This window comes from Psammomys obesus, unplaced genomic scaffold, assembly GCF_907164565.1.
Source record: "Psammomys obesus unplaced genomic scaffold, mPsaObe1.curated_primary_1811, whole genome shotgun sequence".
Lineage (NCBI taxonomy): Eukaryota > Metazoa > Chordata > Mammalia > Rodentia > Muridae > Psammomys > Psammomys obesus.
In genome coordinates this window covers 9,511,187-9,534,355 of record NW_026596240.1, presented here as the reverse complement: position 1 = coordinate 9,534,355, position 23,169 = coordinate 9,511,187, and the positions used below count along the sequence as shown (strand labels likewise).

At 34.7% G+C, this 23,169-nt stretch overlaps 1 protein-coding gene across 1 annotated transcript in view; it reads right to left on the bottom strand.

Moving 5' to 3' along the window:
- The window catches only part of Lrrtm4 (leucine rich repeat transmembrane neuronal 4), a 784,880-nt gene extending 762,110 nt beyond the window's left edge, over nucleotides 1-22,770 (bottom strand). Inside the window, exons 1-3 of the mRNA XM_055596339.1 lie at nucleotides 22,513-22,770; nucleotides 22,012-22,094; nucleotides 18,642-20,188 (exon numbers count right to left, since the gene is read on the bottom strand). Coding sequence (XP_055452314.1) covers nucleotides 18,642-20,188; nucleotides 22,012-22,015 — 1,551 coding nt within the window. The 5' untranslated portion in view covers nucleotides 22,016-22,094; nucleotides 22,513-22,770. The remainder of the gene's footprint in view (nucleotides 1-18,641; nucleotides 20,189-22,011; nucleotides 22,095-22,512) is intronic.
- Nucleotides 22,771-23,169: the final 399 nt, after the last annotated feature.

Here is a 23,169-nt window from a genome sequence, read left to right as displayed (position 1 = left end):
TCCTACACATCAGTGCATGGGTGTTTGCCTATACTAGAAGACAAGCTGTGATCAAATTTAAATGAAGTGCCTCTCACTCCCTAATCATTTATCTTAAGCTCACAAGAACTTTTGATGTCCTTTTTCATACCACCACAATATTTAAAGAACCAGAAGAAGCTCAATAACGGACAGTAAAGAAGAAAAACTTATTTTTCTTCCCCAGTTGGAGATACTTAAGAACACCTTCCATTGGGAACTGTCATCATATTTAATTGCTTCCTCTTCCTACAGAAGAGGCTTGCAATTATTTTAAGCACTTTTATTATCGTGAATGTTCTATGTTCTTAACCCAAATTATTCACATAATGCCTTTCCTCCTCAGAACTACTGTGGAAGTCAGAGGGAATGTTGCTGAGCACCTCAGGCCTTGGAATTAATCAACAACTTCAACACGTTGACAAATAAAATGTTAAAAATTGGATGTGAATCTAGTGATGGAAATAGGTTAGTAAATAATAAACAAAATAAGAAATCCATTATTTATTGAGCCAAATCGAAAGTATTAATATTTGGTATATTATTTTTGTGGCTTTAATGGGACATCATATAATACAATTGTAAAACATACAGAAAATAAACTATGAAGCTGAAAAATACAGATAATTTTGAAAAAGAAAAAAAACCCTTTAGATTATATTAAAGATAAAACCATAGAATATTTAGGGAATGTAGTTTTAAATAAATTTTCTTCACTATATATAACATTGTAGAATTAATGCATATTTTACTCATGAATAATAATTCACATAAGCAGAATGTTTCATAACATAGATGATAGACAGAATTTCAAATGTATTATTTCACTCTACATTGTTCTAAAATGCAATTCTAATAAATAATAGCAAATATGGATTTTTATTGACTTCATTTTCTACAGTTCACACACCTAAGTAATTTCAAATCCTCCTTTGCAGCATCCTAAAAAACTATTTTAATACATTAGAAACAAAGCTACATCTTTATTTACTGATGTGAGAAAGATGAAGCATACCAAATGAACTAAATTTAAATGCATGTATATAAGCAAGATTAAAATTTGTTTAGGCATAATGTTATTTATAAAGAAAAAAATTATCCATATATTCACAGAATTTATCCAGGTCAGTACACAGTGAAACACATACAATGATTTATTGTTTTTCTAGATTTTCTCCGGAGGATTCGAGAAACATCATTTTGGAACTGAATGTCGTATCAATGTGTGCTATAGTTCATCATTTTATAATTCAGTACAGAGATTATATTAAAGTAGCCAAAATTTTCAAGTAAGAAAAATGAATGAAATTTTATCCAGTATATTGACTAGCATCATAGAAAAATAACAATAAAGTAAAAAGTTTATTAGTAAAGAAACTGCTTCCCTACAAATATTTGTCTATAGGCTATATACATATAGATAGATATATAACCTATAAACAAAGCATGTTAAATATATATATAATTTAATTATTAAATATATTAAATTATATATATATATAATTTTAATATATGAACATAAGTAACTACTTAAAATTACTAACAAAGCATCAGAACTGTGATTAAATGGAAAATTAATTTGGAGAAGTACAACAAATGTTTGATAATGTAGACTGAGTTGAGTTAATGATTTGCATGGCAATAAAATGATTTTTAAAAAACAGTATAAATATACTAAATAAAAGCAAAGTGAATATTTATTTAATATTTTCTATATGAAGCCTCCATATAATACAACAAAGTCCTGGTAAAATACATTTTAGGATTATTTATAAGAAAATAAACTTGTGATTATACAATCAAAATGCTATTTATAGTAATATAAACAAATGTTCTCTGATAGAAACAATTCAGATGTTTATAAAGGCTGAAAGATTAATAAATATTGTACAATCTATGAATGTCAGTAGAATTATGAGCAAGCATTGAAAAGGAATATATAATACAGTAATTAGAAAATACAAAGCTCATATAGATAGGAGAAATGATGTGTGTCATTACTGATCATAGTGATAAATGTCAAAAGGACAGGAGATACATTTGCTTTTATCTGAAACAGACACCCTCAATAAAACCCTAAAATGATGAAATGAGAGGAAATATAACTATGCATTGTAAATCTTTAGATATATCAAGACAGACACAAGCTCAAGGATTATCCCAAATTTGTTTATTCCAAATAACTAAAAAAAAAAAAAACAAACAATTGCAATATCAGTACAATAAAATAGTAATATGCACTAACATTCTGCTTATGTGAATGTTCACTGGTATACAAAAATTCTTTCAATAGAGTTAATGAAATACAGTATTTCACCTTTCTTACATTAGTTATTTTGTATGCTAATATTTATATATACAAACTTTCTAGAAAATGCTAATACAAGGCATGTGAAGGTATGTATGTGATGGTTGTGTATGTGAATGGCCAAAACAAAAGTCAATGAAACTTAGGGCAATTGCTTACTTGAACTAAATATCAAAATATTTCAATACAAATATTAAATCCTGTTCAAAGAGAATCTATATTTAAAAGACAGTGACAAAAAAAGAGGCAGAATTCTCTCAGTATTTCAAGCTCCTACTGAGTCAAGACAAGGCAAGAGTTTCTGGAGTTGGAGATCCCACACTATTTTTAAATCAGTGGGTTGGACTCAAGTAGGAATAGCAGATAGAAGTCATTATCTCAACTTGACTGGGTGTCATCTTGACCACATGAGCATTTTAAGGGTGGTTTGAGGATGGAAATCAATTACATAGAGTTGAGTTGGATTTTACAACTCAATTTACAAAAACAGTGGACAGAGGAAGGAAACAAATAAGATGGAGATAATGAAGAAAGACAAGACAAGAACTTCTCTGGTGGAGTACTCAGAAAAGGGGAAGGAGTTTGAGTGGTCATTATTCACCATTCTGTGGTTTATACTGATGGTTTTAGCTCTCATTCTATGAGCATGAGATCCCACTAAAATGCTTTATGTAAACCGGGAGAAATTTGATGCTACTTCTCTTATTTCCAAGGACATTGTATGGAGTTTAGAAAGAAAATGCAAGAGAACGGTGGAACTGAGAAACAGAAGAGAAGAACGTAGTACTCATGATGGAAAGGATGTATGATAAATTGAGAGAACTTTAAAGGGTAGAAATCAGTAGGATTTTGATAAAAGAAAGTTAGTGTCATCTGTGACCCCTGTGAGTCTCACTTTGTATGATGGACAACTTCATTCAAAGCATAAATAGGGAAAAAAATAACATATTTGAAAAATAAACAGCTAACTTTTAGAAATGAGTTCAAGGAAAATTTGAAAATTTTTTATTATTTATTATGATATTATTAAATATATATTATAATATTAAAGTTATTGTTATAACTTTATTATTCAAATTTGAAGGATATTAGAGTTCAGATACCAAGTTAGAAATTGGTACATGCAAATGTATTATGTAGTAAAAAACAAAGACCCTGTTTCTATCCAGTAAAGAAGTCACAATTGTTCAGGTATGTAAATAAAAAGAAAGAAGGGAGAGAAGGGAGAAAGAGAGATATTTAGTGACACATGAGAAAGTTTGATGATTATTCCATGAGGGAAATACACTATTCTACTCAGGTAGAAAAATATTTGAGCTTGTAAAAAACTATGGGAAGAAACTGTCTTATATTGAAAACTCTGAAGAAGAGAACACTGGAAGGAAGAAAAAAAAAAAGGCCTAGAGTTTATTATTGCCGAAATATTAAAGTAAGGTACAGAATCAAAAGTTATCCAGATAGTGTCAATGAAGCCACTGGCAAGATTAACAAGATTGGTTTTGATGATTGGCAGGCTGTATTCACAGATTGTCTTGAGCTGAAGAACTGAGTGTTTGATGGGAAAAGTGAACTGGGGCAGAGCCAAGGATAAGATGGGGTAAGAATGAAATAGAAGAAAGTTTTAATTTAGAGAAAAAAAGTTTGCTTTGATTTTTAGCAATAAGACCCATGTATGTTCAATGGGTAGGAATGGTACATCGTTGTGTGAGCAAATGAGAGGTCATTTATCGAATCCAGTCTGTAAATAAGCTTTGTTGTTCAAAAGACGTCTATGTTCTTTGCAAAGTTTCTACTCTTTTTTTTCTTTTTTTCAAGACACATTGGTGAAGCAGCCACACAACCCACAGGTCTCAGCTCTAACCACTCACTGCATTGATCTGATAACAATAGATTGCTGTACTCCCAATAGAGATGAAATCATTTGACTTTATATGAAAAAGTATAGTAGCTAATAAAAATAATAAAATACTAATTTGAATGCCAAAGCAGAAAGGCAGAAGGATTTCTGCAGACTCTGGTACTCTTACACTCAGGGAAATAGGACAATAATAATTCACTTTAAATAGAATATAAATGCCCTCAAGTTTGTTTTATAAATCTATGAATGTGAAAGCCATTAGTAATTATGATAAGAATCAATTCATAAAACTGCACAAAAACATAACTGAAGGAGCATATCACCTTAAAGACAGAAATATACCTAATGGTCCAACAGTTTTACTCGGAATTATAAATGAAAAGATAAAGAAGTTAACAAACTTCGTTTGTATTTTGTAGCACAGTTGCCCTTAGAGAGCATGTGACAAATGCATAACTATACACCGCTAAGTGAGAGTACTACTATCAAGCAGATAGTTGTACATTTGCTGTTTTAAAGGCATGAGTAATTTTCTGGGAAACTATCATTCAAATTCTGATTCAAGAAAGGAAAACATTCAAACCATTATGTAAAAGAAATGTAATATGTTTTCAGCAAATCAAAAATGGTCTCTAAATGACAAATCTTTGTAGATTGCTTGTACATTTCAAGGAAAATTGATTTCTTACTATTTTAATCATTTCAAAAATAAAATGATAATTGACTAAATATAAGACATTGTTAGGGAAAGTCACATGAAGCTCTTTACTAAGAGAGATATGGAGACTTGGAGACTGACGTGATGGCTTACTGGGTAGTAGTGTTTGCTGCCAAGTCTGGCAACCTGAGTTCAATCCCAGGAACCCACATGGTAGAAGGAGGGAAACTATCCCCGAAAATTATCTTTTGACCTCCACACAGGTGCTGTGGAACACACACATACACACACAGACAAACATATATACATACATACATATAGATAGATAGATAGAGAGAGAGAAAGTGAAAACTTCCAATAAGTCTCAATGAGTGCTAATCTGCAAAAGAAATGCATGAAATAATAATTTTACTGTATTAGTTCAAATATCTGAATGAGAAACTATATGTATAATTTATAAAATATACACCTGTAAGATGTATAAAATATGCTTGGTGAAAAGAAAAGCTAAAATTTCCCTTGCAGTTGAGGAAAAGTTGGCTACATAGCAGTAAATGGACTTAGAATTCAAAAAGGTCCATGAATTTGGGAAAAGAGAAATGCAGGACAGGGTGAAAGAAGTTGAAAGGAAACGAAAATGGGTGGATTGATTAATAAATATATAAAATCCTCAAGTAATAAATAAAAAATAAATATGAGAAAAATAAAATAATTTTATTTATTATATTCAAGAGTTAAATGTTTTGATAGGTATCACCTTAATACTTCAATATTATTTACTTAACATTATTCTGAAAGGTTTAGGCTCTAGAATATGTAAAAAAGTAAGAAATAGTTTTTATTCTCATATTTTGTATTAAAAATTTTAAGTTAGGAAATTTAAAATCATGTACTACAATTAACAAATTCTATGAATCATTAACTAATTTTATACATATATTATAATAAATATATTGAGACCTCAGAGTAATATCAGTCACCTCCTGTTGACGTTAGAAGTTGGTTTAAGTGTAGCATGTGATACTGTCAGTTCACCCACAATGATCCCTTTACACAATCAGAGATTCCTTTTATTTTAAAAGTATTCCTAGAGTTGCATAACTCTGGCTGAGCTGAGCGTTGTGCATTCTGGTGTGTGCACGTATGTGTATGTTGTGTGGGAATTTTCAGGGAAAATAGAGAAATACGCAATCATTTTATTTCAGTTGTACATATCAAAACAGAAACAAGATATTCTTTTCAAAACCTATGTTGAATTTAGTTGTTATAGAAAGGACATTCATCCATACACACTAAATGTACATTAGTGCTTAGAATTATGTTTCTGATACACTGTGGAGGGAATATGGACAACTGTAGAAATTACAAGTGTCTGGACACATGACTGCTTTCATCTTCCACCTCCGCGTTAGAGATGTTGGCTATAATAAAACTCTTTAATGAGAAAAACAAGCTAGTCTCTATTTTCCATCCTGTGCTAAGTTATGAAGAGATTAAAGGCTGAAATAATAAAAGTAAACATTTTGATCAAAATGATCGAAAGATAATGAATGCCTGCTACAGCCATGCTTGGAATTGCTGTTTAAAAAAATCTGCTCTTAGGTTTACACTCGCTGGTGGGTCAGGGTATGCATTACAAATAACCAGTAAAAAAAAAGAAAAGAAAAGAAAATTACAGTAAATGCAGAGATACAAACCAGCGGTGGTGATGAACAGCTGGAATTTGAGTTTTTGGAAAGCAGAGACAAGAGGGTTAGGAGTTCAAGTAGACCCTGCATAAAACAAAAACGAAACAAAAAACTTTAAGCAGTAAGCAAAACAAAGCTCTCATATGGTTGACAAAAAACGATAAAGTTAGTGTGAAGGAGGAAAGTGGAAATGTTTGTGAATTATGTGATCACATTAAAGGCCATGTGTACTTTTAAGTAGCTTGGAAAAAACATGAAAACGTATTATACTTTTTCTTTGTGGCCATGCTTTTCTCCTTAGAGTACACATGCTTGAGGAGGTTATGGAAAAAATAGTTGTGACTGAGAGCCAACGTGCATACAGTGAACATGCGTGTGTACAGTATAACACGTAGAAACAGCAGTGAGGGTGTTAGCTGAGATGGAGGGTGAATGCAAGCATCAGATACATGAAGGAGGAGAGAGAGTTAATGGCTTTTCTAGTTCTAAATCTGTCATGGATTCTTTCTTTGTTTGCTGATGGATAAGCACAGTGAATGTATTCCACAAGAATTATTGTTGTTGTTGTTTTTGTTGTTGTTACTATTATTTGGACAGGAAACTCACAGTGATCCTTCTGCCCATGTCCCATTCCAACCAGTTGTGGGGCTGAAAGGCATGTGACAGTAGGCTCATCCTCCTTATGTTTAACTTGCAAGTTTAATACAATAAGATTTTAATTCTAAAACAGAACTACTTATGAAGTATGGACCTGCATAACTGTTTAGCAAAAAAGAAAGGTTTAAGGAAATTATGAAATAAAATACATTTAATAAATATTCATCTTATCAGAAAATAAAGATTTTAAAGAATCGGTTTAAATTTCCTAAAATATTTAGATTCCAGAATCAGGTTTATATTGTTTTTTTGAGCCATATTTATTCTCATCCACCTGTGTTATAATATGTTAAAAGTAATATGAATTCCCCAAAAAGTTTTGATCTGCATTAAAATTTTAATAGTTTTCCTTAAGTTATTAATAATTTCATCCTTGAACATTTCAAAATGGTTCTAAAAACACAATCGTTTATTAAAAGTGATATAAAAAGAAGAAAAACTTTAACTTATTCTACAGAACTTTACTTTTTATATTTTTAGATAATTGCATCAGATTACACATATAAGTCTTTATACATATAAAATTTAGTTTGAATCAGTCATATACAGTTTGACAACATCATGCATTAAAATGGGAATATTTGCTCATATACTTAATCATTGTATTCAATAAAATTTTGAAAGAAAATTTAACGACAATATAAATAGATATTATCTTCTTTCTATTCTAATAATCCTACTGTATCTTTTATCCAGTCACTGATCATGCACAAATTCCTAAGGAAAACGTTAAACTCAAAATGAAGGGAAATATGGTAGAATATTGATTTAAATTGATTTTTTATCATTTTATCATTGGAGGAAATGACACCATTTGTGAACAGGGATGTCAAAGGGATTTTGACTGGCAAAATTTATAAATTTTACACAATCCATTGCTTTTCAAGTTTCAAATTTGGGATCTAAGTATGTTTTCATTTAAAAAATATTAAAAGAAATATAATTTTAGATTTTAGTAGCAAAGTCTATGTCTCAGAATGGACAGGAAAGAATGAGGTCAGGGAGATAATGCTGAGGTGAACAGTGCTGTGGTGGCTGTGGTTTAGGATTTGCAGTAGGAACAGCTGCTAGATATCTAACTGTGACCTGTAAGTACAATAGAAGCAGGGAGTTATAGGAGGCACACCACTCCATCACCAAAGACATGGTGGCAGAGTTACCACAGTGAAAGGAAAGCAGAGCACTCCGAGAGCCTCACTAACATGAGGTCAGGTAGAAGGTCATAGAGTTCTTAGAAAGGAATGGTGTAGGGAGCCTGCTAAATACTTTGGGTAAACAAAGGAGTGTTTGTAATAAAGTATAAACTGAAACCACCTAAAGACATTTGTAGTCATATAATTAATTCCCAGATCTGAGCCAGTTTACTGACTTAGAACTCAAGTAGAACCAACATCAGAGCCACATGAGGAAGAACTCTGCTACCTTCTCAAAAGTTCATATTATTTAACTGTATCTTTCTTCCTCAGACTTTTCCAAAGTGATCTGCCACAACTTACCAAGGTGACTGTGTTAAGAAATGATAAGTGATCAGATCATTGGTTACTCTTGCATGCAGTCTCTGAAAAGATGGTAATTCCTGGGAATCAAGGATACAGCATCACTCTGACCTCCAGAGTGAGGATTCAGGAGCTCATGGCCATCTACAATGAGTCCCCACCTCTTCCCCTCCCTCCCTCCCTCCCTCCTTCCCTCCCTCCCTCCCTCCCTCCTTCCCTTCCTTCCTTCCTTCCTTCCTTCCTTCCTTCCTTCCTTCCTTCCTTCCTTCCTTCCTTCCTTCCTTCCTTCCTTTCTTCCCTCCCTTCCTCCTTCCTTCCTACCTTCCTTCCCTCCCTCCCCTTTCCTTCCTTCCTTCCTTCCTTCCTTCCTTCTTTCCTTCCTTCCTTCCTCCTTCCTTCTTTCTTTCCTGCTTCCTAACAAGCATTTCATGTTCTCAGGCTCGCTTGAAATTCACTGATAGCCACAGTTGTCTATGAACCCCCGATTCCCTGCCTCTGGAATCCACCAAACTGGGGATGCTTGAACTCAGTACTTTGTGTATACTAGGTGAACACTCTACCAATGGTACTACTTCTGCCCATAAAGTTAATTTTCTTTGTCTTTTTGTCTTTGTGTGGTTGTACTTTTTAAGGAACCTGAATATTGTTCTTGTTTAATAACATTTGTTGTTAAGTAATAGTTGAAAGCTAAAATTGTTATTTTACCTTACAAAATGACGCATGTATGGGACAAAAATAAGAATAAGGAAATGCATATTTCTGTAAAAGGAAGAGCTTGGATTATAGTCAATAAACATAAATATTCACATTAAGCATGAAATGTGACATGTATTTTTATCATATGTCGTTTGTAGAGTTGAATATAGGGTGGATAGCTACAAAGATACATAAAGAGCCATGCTCTGTGTACCAATATCTCAATCATCAAAGGATAGCTTATATAAGAATAACACTACAGTATAATATGTCTTTTTGACAGTGAAGCCACCTGATTTTCATGATGAGTAGTCTCTTTAAGAAAGAGTTCTCAGCAGTTAATTTCTCTCTCAATATGCATGACGTGGACACTCCACTAAATTTTTATGTCTGTGTAAGAGAAGTCAAGTTAACTGAAGTCTTACTGACATTACCTAGACATACACTACAGATGTATTATGTCTTCTTGATATTAGTCAGTAAGGTTTTACATCACAAGCAATATCCTGCATTTTTTGAAAGTTCCAATCGGTATGGGAATTAGAGAACTTTTGCTTTTTAAGAATATTAATTAAGAGGCAATAGTTGATGAGTTTGGTGATTTATAAACTGTGTTTCTAATGCAGTTATTTTTTAGGACTATACCAATAAAACAAGCATAAATATTGATTTTTATCAAGGTGATAAAAGCTTCAGCCAATGGAATATTTTAAAAATCTTAAGATATTATATTAAATATTTTTAAATATTACTTTGCTTTTACCCAGATTAAATATCAGCTTTGGCAGGGGCCAGAAAGGTCAGGTTTATTATCCAGCTTAGAAGAAATGTAAGAGGAACATTATTTCTAAATCATGTGTATAATTGGCATCATTAAAACTAATAATAACAAGGAAAATAATGCAGTACTAGTGAATTTTGCATTTTTCAGGAGACAGCAAGGCTTACACTTAATAATAGTATATTTACAGTAAAGGAGTGCAGAGAGTTTCCAAACACTACCTCATTAATCATGTCAGCCAGGTACTTGGAAAGTTATTATCCCAGTTCAATAGATAGAAAAATTATATCATGGAAAGGTCAGTTACATATTTACTTGTCCAATCTGGGAAAAGCACAGGGAGTCGGTTTCAAATCTGAGACTTCTTTTCACCTCTTGATCTAACCAGTGGACCAGTGCAATACTGGTTTGTGTAGTTTGTAGCCATCAATTTAAAACAGCCCATGGCTGACCTCTCTACTCTCACTTCTACAAATCTATAAACATAGAAAAATTATCAATATTTTTTCTATCATGCCCACAAAAGAGAAGATGTAGAAAACCATTGGTTTTTTTTTTATTTCTTTTTGTTTATTTTGAAAATCTTTGTCAACTGTTGTTGTCAAAATTGCAAAGATCAAACAGTTTATTAGTGATGTCATAATCAAATTTAGTATGTGATAAAATGAAATTTTGAGATTTATTTGAAGATGAATGTATTTAAAACATCTGTTAAATCAGTAAGAAAATCAAGAAATGAAAGTTTAACAGTTTTCAATACCTCAAATGTGTTTTGGTAATGGTGATTTGAGGAAGAGAGGAATGAAGAAATAAGATAAAATTTATAATGTGTTTTCAAATTTTATTTCAAGCTGATCCATCAAATGACATCTCATTTTGAAATCAAGCAAGTAAACAAAATTGTTGCTCCTTTAAAGAGAAATTAGACTGAAAATGAATTGGGGAGGTTGTTTACTCTGAATAATAATGGCTGCTATCACATAAGCAGTAGAGACATAGTTGAGGTTTAGATTTAAAATTAGTGAATCCTTAATGAAATGAAGTATAACTTTTTATACTTCTATTTTGACAGATACATTTCACTGAGAATTTAAAGAAATAGTTCTCTTAAACTAATTTATAAAAGTTAGTTTATATTCAACCTAGTTTAAATGAAAACCTTTGTCCTTTAAATCAGTGAGAATTGAAGACCCCAAACATTGGATTAGTATGTAAACATTATAAATTCATGTGGAAGTTTTAAAACTATAGTTACTTTCTGTTTATATGTGATTATAAGGATTGGGCAATTTCTGTTTTAAAGAAAAACAAATAAGAATTAATAAAATGATCTTGCTGTCCAGCGTTAATGGTTATATCTATGCCATTTGCCCTGACACCTAAGGAACAAGGAAAGAAAGCTGAGTCAAAGCAAAAGATAAGCTGCTTATGAGGTGGTTGTGAGTATTATTCAAATTTCAAACTAAGTACAAGGAGGGAGATGAGCAAACAAAGGTGTTTATATGTATATTATATGTAATATATATTCAAAACGGAAAAATGCATTATTTTAACATATACTACATGCATATGTGTATGGGTTCTGCATTGTGCATAAAAGAATCTGAATGCTTAATTGTATGCAGGTCATTAAAGAGAATTTCTAAATTATTTTGATGATTATATTGAAGATATTCTTCAATTCTTCATTTCTATACCACTAAAACATTACCACATATAACAACAATACTACAAAACAAAATCATTCAGTTATGTGTCAAAAAATTCAATATTTGGAGTTAATATATCTAAATAGTTTTACATGTACCATAACTTCTTAAAAGTTTATCAGCTTTCTTGTTACTTTACTTCCAAATTTGATGTTACTAAATATTGCAACCAGACCAGTGAGATGGCTCAGTGTGTAAAAGTACTTGCCACCAAGCCTGACGACCTGGGTTTGATATCTTTATCCCGCCTGGTGGAAGGAGAGGACCAACTCCTGAAACTATTATCTGAGCTTCACCTGTGTATCCCTGCATGAATGCATATACAGTATTCAATATGTGTGTGGGTAAAGCCCCAGTGCTTAAGGCATACTACAAATCTAACAGGTTTTTGAGTCTTTTATTTATATAATAGCAGGTAAAGGAGTAACTATTGTCTTAATAATTATAAGAATAAATATTAATATTAAATATTAATAGCCATCCTACAGAAAATTACTTGGGTTCTCAGTGGCATTGGAGTCTGAGACTCCAGTCAAGAGACTGAGACGTCTCTTGACATGATGGCAAGTTTAGTGGCAGTTCCAGTTTGTACATTGTTGTCTTTAGGAATTTGTAGAAATATCACAGTCACATGGGTGTTATTTAGATGATGGTTGGTAATAACTTGCATTTCTCTAACTTTGAAAGATCATTGAATTAAACTGATGTGATTTACCATAACAATATTTATACAGTCCAATTCATACCTGATTTGGTCTCTTATTTATTCTCTAGAAGGAAATATTCATCATCCTATGGGAACATAAATGAAATAGCAGAGGGCGGTGGGAAAGTCTTCAGTGCACTGCAGTCAGCCCAGAAACTATCTGTGATGAAGACATGGTGCTCCCCTCTCTATTTAGATCATCCTGGAAGATGTAATGTTGCTATGTCATGCTGTAGTCTTCAATATTGGTCTTAGGGCTTAGTTTAAATTTATGTCACCCACCCAATAAAGCAAAATGAGATGATTTTAAAAAATAAAATAAAAATAAAATGTTAAAAATTTAAAATAATGTATATGATTCTCTCAGATATCTTTCCTCAAAAGAGTAATCTTTCAGCTGTTGAAATTATTTAGATTTCATTTCAGGGAGGTGAAATATTAGAGTATTAGCAGGGTTTTAAAGGCGACTTTGCAGAGATGTAACAGCGACTAATTCCAAAAACAATGACTTTGATACCACAGGAAATACTGTGATTTTTCTCAGCTTTCCTCAACCCCTACTTAATGTTTCAATGGCTTATCGAAAGCCTGAGAAAAATAGCTTCATAATTTCTCTTCCTTTTAAGAATACAGAGATTTTATTAAACGGAAGGGAATGAATGATGCTACTTCTAGAACTGTAAAAAGCCATGTTAATTTTTAAAAGGTATTCGACATTACTTCACACGTTTCCCTAACCAAAAGACATGCTAGTGTTTCATAATCCCCAATGCTTTGTAACAGGCAGGCTGCCACACTCCTCTTGATTTACTGAATCACAAAACTCTAAAGACACGAGCAGTCAGATGAGTCACCAATGCTGATGTTGCTGAACAACCTCTAAAGCACAGTTCTGCCTGTGAAGGCAAATTTTAGGATAAGGATGATGTGCTTTGTCCAATATAGAAATAGCAGCAAGAAGAAAAATAATGGGATTATATAAGTTATTGAGTTGAATCAAATCTATACATTCTTAAGCTCTTAGACTTCTCAGATTGGATTCTTAGAGCGTACTCTGTGCTTCAATCCACGTTTTCAGATGCTGTTTCCAGCAGATCCCAGAAAAGATCTGAAGCATTTCAGTCAGTTAAAAAGAAACCTTTCCTGAATTTGTCATGTCAGGCCCTGTTGGCAGCTGTCAGTCCTCACAAGTACCAGTTTCAAATTCTAATGAAAACACTATTCACAAAGAGATTTTAACTGGATCAAATCAGACAATCGATATTTTTAAGAGACATTCATACTTTTAAGTGCTTTCAAAATAAGTAGCTGCTTGGCAGAATGGAAGAAATAAGCGCAGGTACGCTGGCCCTCATGCTTGGGTGCTCAGCATGTCAATGTTCGCCATATACCTTTTCTCCCAGATGGGAGGATGGTATGACGATCACCTGAGCAAGCATTTTTTAATAATTCAGTGTACTGTATTTGTTTGTTTGTTTGTTTAATTGTTGACAAAAAAATAAAAATAGTTCAATTTTCCCTCATGTCTGATCGTTCTGGACTTAATCCTGCACATGACCACAAAGAGTTTTACAAAATTTACTGGTTTAAGAATGTTTGACTTGGGAAATACTATGCTAGTTGAATACAATATGAATGACGGGTCAAAGTCAAAAGAAAGGACTAACTCCGTATCACATTCAAATGCCACTATGTCATAAGTATTCAAATTAAACTACATAATTTATAAAATTCTCTTTTATAAAAAACTAGATTATATGTTTACTTTGACAAATATATTCCTAACACATTCTAGTAATTATGACACCATATTATTTTTATTAATATTGAAAAGTCATTACCTCTATTGTAAAATGTGTTTTTCTGTTTTTCTCTCCCATCACCTCTGCCTTGTGTCAGTATGTATATATTTATAATTAGCACATGCATACACTGATGCATATATGTTTAAGTTCTTATATAAATCACAATTAGCACACATTCTGTATATGACCGTACAAGCTATAGCTTCAATTACAACAGTTCACTGTAATGTTTAATTCATCATATTGTAGTTGTATTTTTTATAACTATTTCAGCAAGCGGTTAATGAAACAGTGATACTGGGCTCAGCTCACCTACAAATACTCTTTAAATATACATTAAAACCTTTCAGTCCTTGGAAATACACTTATCAACCCACAAAATGTCAAAATTTAAAGTGCCAAAAGAAGATAACATTATTTTTCAAGTCAAAGCTTGAACTTGACCTAACACCTGCTCTTATGTCAGTACAAATTGTTAGCCTCAGACTATACTACCTTACTGCATAATCGTGAAAGCCTAGAACAAACTGTCTACATTATACATTTATTTCAATGTATATCATTGAAATATTGAAAATAAGGAAATATGCAGCTAAGTCATCATCCATGCTGACATTTTCTTAGTGGTAGCACTGATAGCATTGTGGGATGGATGTTTCAAGATAAACTTTTTTAGGATTTCACATTTTAAGCACTTTGGATGAAGAATATTGGAGACTTCTGATTGCCTTTCATGCTCCAACAATGTCACTGCTTTAAATTGTGAGAGCCAAACTAGAAATTATTTCTGCTTTCTTGTATACACATAAGCTAATTGTATAAATGTCTTTATTTTCATCAGTTCAGAAAGCCAGCCTTGGAATAACTAGATAGTCAAAGGTTTTTTTTTTAATAATACCTAGGGATAAAATGGTATTATATATATATATATATATATATATATATATATATATATATATATATACAGTCACCATCTCTGTAACATGATTAATGAGAAAGTACTGTATAAGATTTCCTAAGCTGTTTTGGAGAATGAGGAATTGCAGTTTCCCATAAGATCTTTCTAAATTTTAGAGTGAATTCATTAGCTCTCAATTTCTTCTACTCAGTACTTCCCAGCACACTGATTGACTCAGTATGGTGACAGATATGTGTATGCGTCTCTTACCTGTTTCATTAATCATACTAAGCACTCATTACTATATAAGGAGTTCTTCTTTTATAGCTATGAAGAATATTGCTTATGCTCTTAAAATATTCTCTCCCGATTTGTTAGTCAGATATTCGCGTATGATTTGTTCAAAGTGTCCCTTGCAAATAATAATAATAATAATAATAATAATAATAATAATAATAACAACCACAGGAAAAAGTACTGAATTTGAAAATGACGTTGTGAGTAGTTGTTAATGAGAGAGTTCCCATCCTAATGAGAGAGTATAACAGTTTCATTTTACTATTAAGCAGACAAAATGGGTATTTCAACTGAATACATGAATTAGTAGAAAAATTTTCCATTGAGCAGTTTTTTTTTTCCCAAGGCATTGTCTTATAATTAAAAAAAAAAATCATTGCAACATGTTTTGGTGGAAATTTTATCGCTTTATTCAAGATAGCTGTTATATATAATTTTAAAAATAACAAAATGATACTATAAATATACGAATAGTTGTTTAGAGTCTATGCTTCTGATGTTATGATTTATGTAAACAATGCATGAGCAAAGACAGAATATAGTAACTTCTAAAACAGCAATTTGAAAAAATACTTTGCTCATTTCCTGGCTCTGTTTCACAGACAGCCTTTATTTAAAGGACAGTTTCTTAATTGCAGAACATTTTGTGACAAAGAAAAAGTTGAATAGCTCTCCAATCAATTCTCAGAATTTTCTTTTGCTTATATTTATAAATCCATCTATTACTCCAGAATCTGAATAGATTATTCAAAGTAGAAATGATGACTCTATTATTGGGAAGTACTCAAGTTTCTGAAAATAATAGTGATTTTTTTTTAAAGTATTTTTTAAGTTTTATGCCTTGGCCATTGAAGGCAATGTTGTGAAATGTATTTAGCCAATCATCCTCCAATTTCCTGGACAAAGAGAGTTTGATTCTCTCAGTTGCTGCCATTTGACTCAACAGCATCCTTGCAGCATTGTGTAAGCCTTTTGTTGATCAATGCCTCAATAATCAATTCTGCCAGTTCAGTTTCATAGCTATAAGGCCCTTTGTTAAGCACAGGTGGTATTCTGTGTTGTAAATTATGTTTTTAGGAAATAAACAACCTTTATTTCCATCACAGTAATGTCCAATATTTCTGAAGGAAAATATCTGCAATTCAAGAACTCTGGAAAATTTTAGGACACCGGTTTTCTAATCCTTCCCTGAAAGTCTTTCTTCCTTCTTAGTGAAACTTGAATCACCATTTTATTCCAAATAAAATAAACGAATAGACCTGGATTTTCCATTAGCTTTCATGGTACCAACCTTTCCGAGACTCAAGGATATAAGGAGAACCCAAATTATAATATGATGAAGTTGCCTTGTGTACTTTCACCTCTATGGTATCAATGTGGGCTTGCAAGAAAAACATCAAGTCCTGTTAGACTTTCATAGAAAGCTTTTATTCTCTTTAAGATTTAAGGGTAATTGCTTATACAGGTTTCTTTGGGGGATTTAATATTTGGAATTATGTCTTTTATTTTCAGTGGTACACAAATGAAGAAAAAGAGAAAGAGAAAACAAACTCAGCAAAGAACAGTTCAAAAAGTCCAAACTGTACTAAGTTTATGATTATTTCAAATTCACTGCAGCATCTGAAAACAATCTCATTAAAGTCTGTATGTAGGTTTGTGGAAAACTTGATATAGGTTACCAAAGAACAAATTATATTTCCTAATTGTTATAAGTAGCATTAGAAAGAGCACCATCTTTAAACACTCATTAAAACTCAGTTTTGAAAATACCATCTAATATCAGATACTAAAATAGTCAATTGCCAGAACAACTTTCTATTAGCTAAAGTATTCTGGCAATAAAACCTGGTAGTTGGATGTTACACAGCATTATTTTACCAAGGAAAGAACAACATATATCTAGTATAATTCAATCAGAAAAATGGAAGTGGGCAGCCACTGTTCAACTCATGTACTTTGTTCTGGTAAGTGACATTTTAAATAAAATCGTCAGAAAGTGGACCAAACTTATTTTCATATAAATGAAAAGGAATCCAACATGAAATCCAGACACCTCTTTGAGGATTCTATGCAAATAAGGAAGACTCTAGAAAAAGTTTCACCCTTTATTCATAAATATTTGCATCACTTAGTTTTGGGTCAGATCAACAAGAGTTTATGTCATTTCTTTCGAGGATGAAAGGAAAGATGACAAGCAGTTTCTATGATGCCTGTCATTATGTTACTGTGGAGTCAGCCACTAGAAGTTGGCCTTCTGTTAGTTACCAGAGGAACAGGCAAAATATGGAAATTCAGTTTCCTTCTAATAAAACACAAATATCCAGCACTTAAAGAACCTTTGGAGACTGATTCGTATCCCAGTAGTTAAAAACAAAAGAAAAGCAAAGGCAATAGAAAGAAAGCATCCTTCGAAGTGTGGTACAATTCTACAGTAGGCCTTGGCTATTCTCTCTGCTGGTATAATAACGAACCAAACACACGTGACATGGCTGTGACTTCCTGGTTGCATGCTTTAATTCAAACTTGAAATTAATAGCAAAAAAGTCAAACCTTGGGTCAAATGCTCTTTGGTTTAAGTCTTCACTACCTACTATAATTTTGGTTAACTCACTTAGATTTTAAATTAAGTTGGGCCCTCCCATCTTTACCCCATTACGAGAGTCAATCACCAAGAACCAGACATAAATTTCAGAATGGTTTTGTTTGTGAGAATTCAAAACAAATTGCTTCTAAGTCCAACCTCTCTATATACTGTTTTAGAAAAAAAAAAAAAAAAGCAAAATAAAACAACAGGAAAAAAAAATAAAAACAGGTGTTTTAACATAGTATTTTATTACAACTTAATCCCATCCTTGAATGATTTTCTTTCAAGTTTCAACATTTTTTTTTTTAAGTAGTCAGTTTCCTGGTGGTTGCAATTTAATTAAGTAACCTTTCACACTGAGCAAAACCCCAAAGCAAAAGGGTCGTTAATCTTTCTACTGATTAGACACACGGCTAGAGCCTCAAACATTTACCTCTCCTTCCCCGCAGTAGAAATGGTTTTAGGGGGATCACGGTTCATACCTCACACTCCCTGGAGCCAGAGATGGTATATGTGCAGGGACCAGATCCATTAACCGATATATCCATGGTCTCAGAGTTCGTCGGCTTGTAGTCCACGTAGTATTCCTGTAAAGGGGAATTCATTTGTCTCTCGGACTCCCTCGCCTTTTTCCGCCTCCTCTTCATAAGGGAGTGCTGTTGGAGTTGTTTCATGCTGGCTGGGTACCGTTTCCAAGACACATAGATCACCAGGAGAATCATGGCCACCGAGAGGAACAGAGCCACACTCCCTGCGATGATCTTGTGAAAGGACACGTGCTCGTACTCATGATCCGTACCAGGAATCTGAAAGCCCGGGGATGGGCTCGCTGCCTCCAGGGTGGCTGGGATGACGTCAGGTTTGAAGATGGTAGGCTTAGGAATGAACGGAGGCTTCTGGGGAGTTTGAGGCGCCAGGTGTGATCTTTCCGTGTTGACCACTTGGACCTCGGAGCAAATGTTGTAAGTTTCCACAGCATCGCTGACCTTTTCGCCCTGTATGTGCTTAGGCCCTGCACAAATCATGGTGCTTTCTTTATTCCCCTTGAAATTCTTCAGCCAGTAGAAGAGCGGACAAATGCTCCGACTACATTCCCACATATTTCCAGATAAGGTGATGGATATTAAGGATATCCATGCATTGACGGTCTCCTGGGAGACGTTGGTGAGCTTGTTGGAATCCAAATTCAATTTTTGCAAATTGGGGAGGCATTTAAATGTGCCAGGCTCGATCGCTTGGATGTCATTCCCTGATAAATCCAAGGTATGCAAGGAACTCCAGGTCCATGTTAGGCCTTGACTGACAGAGCGGATCCTGTTCCACTGTAGGTAAATGGATCGCAGGTTGAAGAGACGAGGAAAATGAGCAAAGTTGATCTTTGAAAACTGATTGTGCTCCAGGTGGAGCTCTTTCAACTTCAGAAGACCAGCAAATGCATTTCGGGATAGGCTTCTGAGACGATTGTAACCCAGGTCCAGGAAATCAAGGTTCCGGCAGTCTTGGAAAACCCGTATGGGCACAGTCTTTAGGGAATTAGATCGCAAGTGCAAAATGATGAGTTTCCGGAGGCCTTTAAACTGCTCAGATTGCAAGCTCTGAAGTTTGTTGTAGGAGAGGTCCAGGTTGCGGAGGTTGGGGACTGGGTGAAATGTTTTATTGTGCAGATAGGTAATTTTGTTGGAGCTTAGAATTAATTCTTTCAGTCTGCGGATCCCTTGAAAGGCATCTTCATCCACTGAGCTAATGTAATTATGGTCAAGATAAAGCCATATAAGCTGGTTAAGGCCGGCAAACTGATTGGATTTGAGTTTCTGAATGCTGTTGAACCGTAAGGATAAACCTTGTGACCCTCCAGAAATGTTCTCTGGGATGTCTGCGAAGGCATGAGACTCACAGTACACAATCTTGCCATCGCATCTGCAGTTCTTCGGGCAAGCTCTCTGAGCCCCCGTCAGCATAACCAGCAGCAGGGTGGGAAGCAGCACCAGGAACACACTCATGCCTCTCAGCTGCGTGAGGAGACGGAAACCTACAACAGCAAAGAGAACACAGATGCACGCTGTCAAACGAGACAGTACAACCCCACTGGCTCACTGGGATCAGGGGTGTCTTGTCTAGTGCAAGAGTGAAATAGCACATTCAAGAGCACATTTTAACACTTAAAAATCTGTTTCCTCTAGTTCCCCCTGCTTGTTTAGATCTCATTCTTTCTTCCTTAGTTTTCATAACATTACAAAGAAGTAGAACTGTGAAAAATCTCTCCGAGTTTCAAGAGTCCTACTCTATCCCAACACTAAAAAGCCCAGAGCATTTCTCTTTATTGAATGGTGACATTTGGATAATGGTAACATTTAGCTGTCATTGTATGGACCCACAGTACTGAAGGAAGGTGTATGGCAGCTTTTGTTAAGGTCAGAACCATGACTTAGGAAACGCGGTTCCTGCACCTCTTTCCTAGTTGAACAAACAGGCTGTGATTTAGCAAAAGAGCTTCCGGGATGCTATCAAAGTAATCCAAGTTTGCTCTGCCTGAATTCCGTACTGACTGCATGCAAGGGCTGCACTCACTGAGCCCTGCAAAGTGGCATGGGAATCTGTACAAACAGCCTACAGAACACGGATCTTCACACTTTGAGGTGCTCTCAGGTGATTTTTGAACATATGACTGCATATGTTGGCCCCATGCCCATTAGTAAGTGAGCTCACATACATGCTCAGCCAAACCACAGACACTGGTAGCCCTGGCAATAATGTCAAATTCTTATTCAAAATGTGTATAATAAACTAATCACATTATTAGATGGATTGCTGTTCTTTTCCCATGCAGTTGCCCTCGCAAATTTGAGAGAAAAGCAAAGAGCCTGTTCTCAAACCCCCCCCCCCCCACCATCCTGACCTACTCAGGTCTCTCACTGACTGCTTTTCCATGTCTCCTCTGTCTCCATTAACTTCAGAAATCCTGCAAAGTTGCAATCTCTTAGCATTTATGCCGCATTTTCAAGTCATTACACGTGAGGGGACTCCAGTCCACCTCCAACAGTCGGTATATTATTTCTTCACTGGGAAGAGAGAGACAAGAGATGGGGTGGGGGTACTGCAGACTATAATTTCTTTTCTTTGTAATGCTCATCTTTTTAGAACAAGAGACAATTAGCTAAAATCCTAGTCTAAAAATTCTCCCTCTCTCAAAGAGTTGTCTTTTTCTCTTATTTATTTATTTATAAAATTAACTCGATCTTGCACTCTGTTTTCTTGTCAGCTACAGACTCATTGAAATACAACCCAGCTCTCCCAGACAGGAGAAAAAGAGAGAGGGAGAAAAAAAAAAGCCAGTCACACTTGAAAAAAAAAATAAAACTGGCAAATGACTATTGGAAATTTGGAAGCTGTATTGAGGATGCAGGTTCCAAGATCAAACAAGCCTCCCTTGCCACCTCTGATGAAGTAGGGACCCCACCCCTACCCACACACAGCCAAGTGTTAACAATCTTCCCGACAGCAACCCGAGCACAAGCGTGGCTCAGATTATCAGGAAATAGAAGCAAACACGGGATTTATTTCATGCTCCGTTCCCAGGCTGTGGATACGCAGACGCTAGAGACAGTCTTAAAGCTATCCCTCCAGAGTGTGTTTAAGTCCGCGTTATGCATTTACAGATTAAAAAAAAACCAACAAAAAACACTGCCAAAATAAAATGATCTAAAAATATAATAGCAACTACAGTGAGACAACCGGTAAAGTCGAGGTTGCTGCTTTGTGCCTGTTTCCTGGTCTTTTAGCAGCTAATGCCCGGGTGAGGATGAGGGGTTAGGATCAGCTCTGCTAAGACAAAAACAACAAAAGTTCGCTTACCCATCCTTTGTCATCCAAAAAACGTCTGCCCCCCTCTCTCAGTTTTCTTCTTATTTGGTCTCTCCTGTAGGAATCACCACCACCTTCATGACACAGTGAAGCTGTCATTCAAACCATTCTGAGCCCGCATGTGAGCCAGTAAGCCCATGTAAACTTCCCCGGAGAGGACAGGCAGACACACACAAAAATAATATAGGTGCACGTATACTTAAAAAGAAAAAAAAAAAAAAAAAAAAAAGGGAAGGGGGGGGGGGGGAGGAAGGGGCGGGGAGGAGGAGGCGGGGGGGGGGGGGGGTCGAAGGGGGAGGGCCTCTAGGCTCTGAGGACCATTGTATAATTCACTAGGGACACATTAGCAGTAAATTGGCAATCTGTGAAAAGAGCTACAGCTCATCTCGGAGGTAACCAACTTCTCTGTGGAAAAAGAGGGAGTGAGAGAGAAAGAGACAGAGAGGGGAGAAGGGTAAAAAAAAGAAAAGAAAAAGAAAATCCTCAGAATACCTGGCATTCCTTATTGTGCTGGCTTTTGCCATTCCCAGATAAAGCAATTCATCCTCAGGATTTTTCAGTTGTTGAAGCAAGCAGGCCGCCTGTGCTGTGTGAGACCCCAGTTTAAAAGCTATGCGGGCTAGGTTTATCCATTTAGCTGGTCAGGTTGAAAGTGTTTTGTAGCTGTGCTGAGAGGCAGCCCTTGTCTAATTCAGAAGGCTTTCCAGAGACTGATGGTGCTCAGAGCTGGTTGGTGCTAATGCTCGAGTTTGTGATACACTGAGTGCCCTCCGCTGGAGAAAACAGATTGCACATTAAAGACGGGAACAAGTGAGCTTGTCAGGGCTGTGCAGCCTTCCCTGCTCAAAAAGGGAAATTAAAGGCACAGGATCACTTTTCCCCCTCTCTCCAATAATATAAATTATGAAAGGTTTGTGCCAGGGTTTATGTTTCACAGCTGCAGCAGCTGTTAACAACTTTCTAGATCTCTCTCCCTCCCAATGTCCATGATCAGGAGGTTTTGCAAGTTGCTTTGGTTTGAAATGGGTTTGTGCATGTCACAGATGATAGTGTGTCATTTTCAATGACAGGAGTAATTTTTACTATATTTATGATTATTGCTGGTTTGTCTTCATTTGCATTTTTAAAGATAATCACATAAGGATGTCA